At 45.0% G+C, this 2,235-nt stretch overlaps 1 protein-coding gene across 1 annotated transcript; it reads left to right on the forward strand.

The window, feature by feature from the left end:
- Positions 1 to 224: 224 nt before the first annotated feature.
- On the forward strand, positions 225 to 1,346 carry LOC138487589 (zinc finger protein 271-like). The gene has a single exon (XM_069614059.1). It carries the CDS (start codon positions 225 to 227, stop codon positions 1,344 to 1,346), a length of 1,122 nt encoding a protein of 373 aa, XP_069470160.1.
- Positions 1,347 to 2,235: the final 889 nt, after the last annotated feature.

A 2,235-nucleotide genomic window follows, 5' to 3' on the forward strand; every position in this document is an offset into this window, starting at 1 on the left:
CATGTATTCTAATGCAAGATGATTGCCTGGGATCACCTCGAAACATTAATTCTCGGCCTAGACAAGGTGCATTGATGACAGGAAATAATATTGGAAATGTCTTCTTTTCACAGAAAGTGGAGCCATTACCACAACCAACGGCCTGACAAAGACAACTAGAGGTTGCAGAAACTGCAATCAAAGCTTTATGGAGCTTTATGCAGCACTGAGAACTCCTCACACACATGAGGATCCATTCAAAAGAGAAAGTGCTTACTTGCAGTGTCTGTGAGAAGTGCTTCACTAACAAACCAGATCTAACCATCCACAGGAGATCCCACACAGGTGAGAGACCACTGAAGTGTACAGAGTGTGAGAAAAGCTTCACTTGGAGATCACAACTGATTCAGCATCACATGACCCACACGGGGGAAAAGCCCTACGCGTGCACTGTGTGTGACAGGCACTTTAATTCCATGTCACACCTGAGGCAACATCAGAAATCCCATAACATAGAGAGGCCCTTTCAGTGTATGGATTGTGGGAATCGCTTTTTACAGTCTCAATATTTGAACATCCATCGCAGGTGTCACACTAAGGAGAAACCCTATAGATGCACTGAATGCAAGAAAAGCTTCACTGTGTCCTCATCTTTGATCAAACATCAAAGGACCCATACAGGAGAGAAGCCCTATGAGTGCACAGAATGTGGTAAGCACTTTAATGTGAGGTCGAATCTGGCAGTTCACGAGAGATCCCACACAGGGCAAACACTGTTCCAGTGCACGGAGTGTGAGAAAACCTTCACTCTGATGTCGCATCTGTGCACTCATCAGAAGATCCATACTGGGATACGACCGTACAAGTGTACGGAGTGTGAGAAAAGCTTCACTCAGTGTTCACATCTGTACAGCCACCAGAGAATACATACAGAGGAGAAGCCCTATGAGTGCCCAGAGTGCAAGAAACGCTTCAGTCAGTCTCAAGCTCTGAACATCCATCACAGGATCCATACCGGGGAGAAGCCCTACGAATGCGCAGACTGCAAAAAGAGGTTCAGTCAGTCTTGGGCTCTTAGCAGCCATCACCGAATTCATACTAGGGAAAAGCCTTATGCGTGCACAGAGTGCAAGAAAGGCTTTTGCGATTCTTCGTCTTTGAGCAAGCATCAAAGGACTCACACAGGGGGGAAGCCGTATGGCTGCAAGGAATGTGGTAAACACTTTGCTGTGATCTCAAACCTGAAGGTACATCAGAGATGCCACACAGGAGTAAGATTGCACCAGTGTCCAGACTGTGAGAAAAGCTTCATTCAGAAATCACATTTGTACAAGCATCAAAAAAAGCATTCTGGGATGAGGCCTTAGGAGGGCATGGAGTATGACAAGTACTTTCATCTAGCACCAAACCATGGCTTCCAAGATCATACCTGAGTAAGTGGGTTCCAAGTGGTTGCAACTGTGCTGAACCATCACAAAACAATAAAATACTTGCAATGGTGTTGACCCTCTTTAAAGTCTGTTTATGACCCCACAACAGGCAATCATAGTCACGGTAGGATAGCTCAGGGGTAATGCGCTCGCCTTGGAAGCAATATGACGCAGAGCAACACATGTTCGATCCCCGGGTCCATGCCCAGAAACCTCTGGGTATTAAGCGCGTTATACATAACCAATTATAATTATAAAGTAGGCATAAAGTACATTTTCATTACATCTGTGCACTGGACACAGGAAGGGAAAAGAGAAAGGAGTCACATTATCCCACCATAGCCTAACATGGGTCCCCTTCCATCTGCGAACGTATGTCTTCATGAACCAAACTAGGGGATGCTATAGCAAATAAAATAAAAATGCAAACAGGGAACCAACAGAAGTAGTAAGGAATCCGTTTTAATGAAATAAACTTATAGAAAATTCAAGAGTCAGCACAAGTAAACTGAAAATTGAAATAATTCGTAGAGAGTGGCTGCAGATCAGGAATTAACATGTGACAAAAAAGAGAAGTGAAGGGAATAATATCGACAGCACAGGATGCCGGGAAATGGGCACAAGTGTTCAATAAATGCAAAGAAAGGCGGTTTGGGCCACACGACGCCAATGCTGCCTTCCCTGCGCCCCACTCACAAAAACTCCATTGCTGCCACATCCTCCTACTTCACAAACCTAATTTCCTCCTTTTGTAATCACCCCCGGCAAATCTCTCTCTCTCTCTCTCTCTCTCTCTCTCTCTCTCTCTCTCTCTCTCTCTCTCTCT

The sequence above is a fragment of the Ambystoma mexicanum genome, chromosome 9 (assembly GCF_040938575.1).
Source record: "Ambystoma mexicanum isolate Mex_15411 chromosome 9, UKY_AmexF1_1, whole genome shotgun sequence".
In the NCBI taxonomy this organism is placed as follows: Eukaryota; Metazoa; Chordata; class Amphibia; order Caudata; family Ambystomatidae; genus Ambystoma; species Ambystoma mexicanum.

Excerpts from the sequence above, each read along its gene's own strand:
- LOC138487589 (XM_069614059.1), top strand. The coding sequence starts at position 225 with ATGAGGATCCATTCAAAAGAGAAAGTGCTTACTTGCAGTGTCTGTGAG.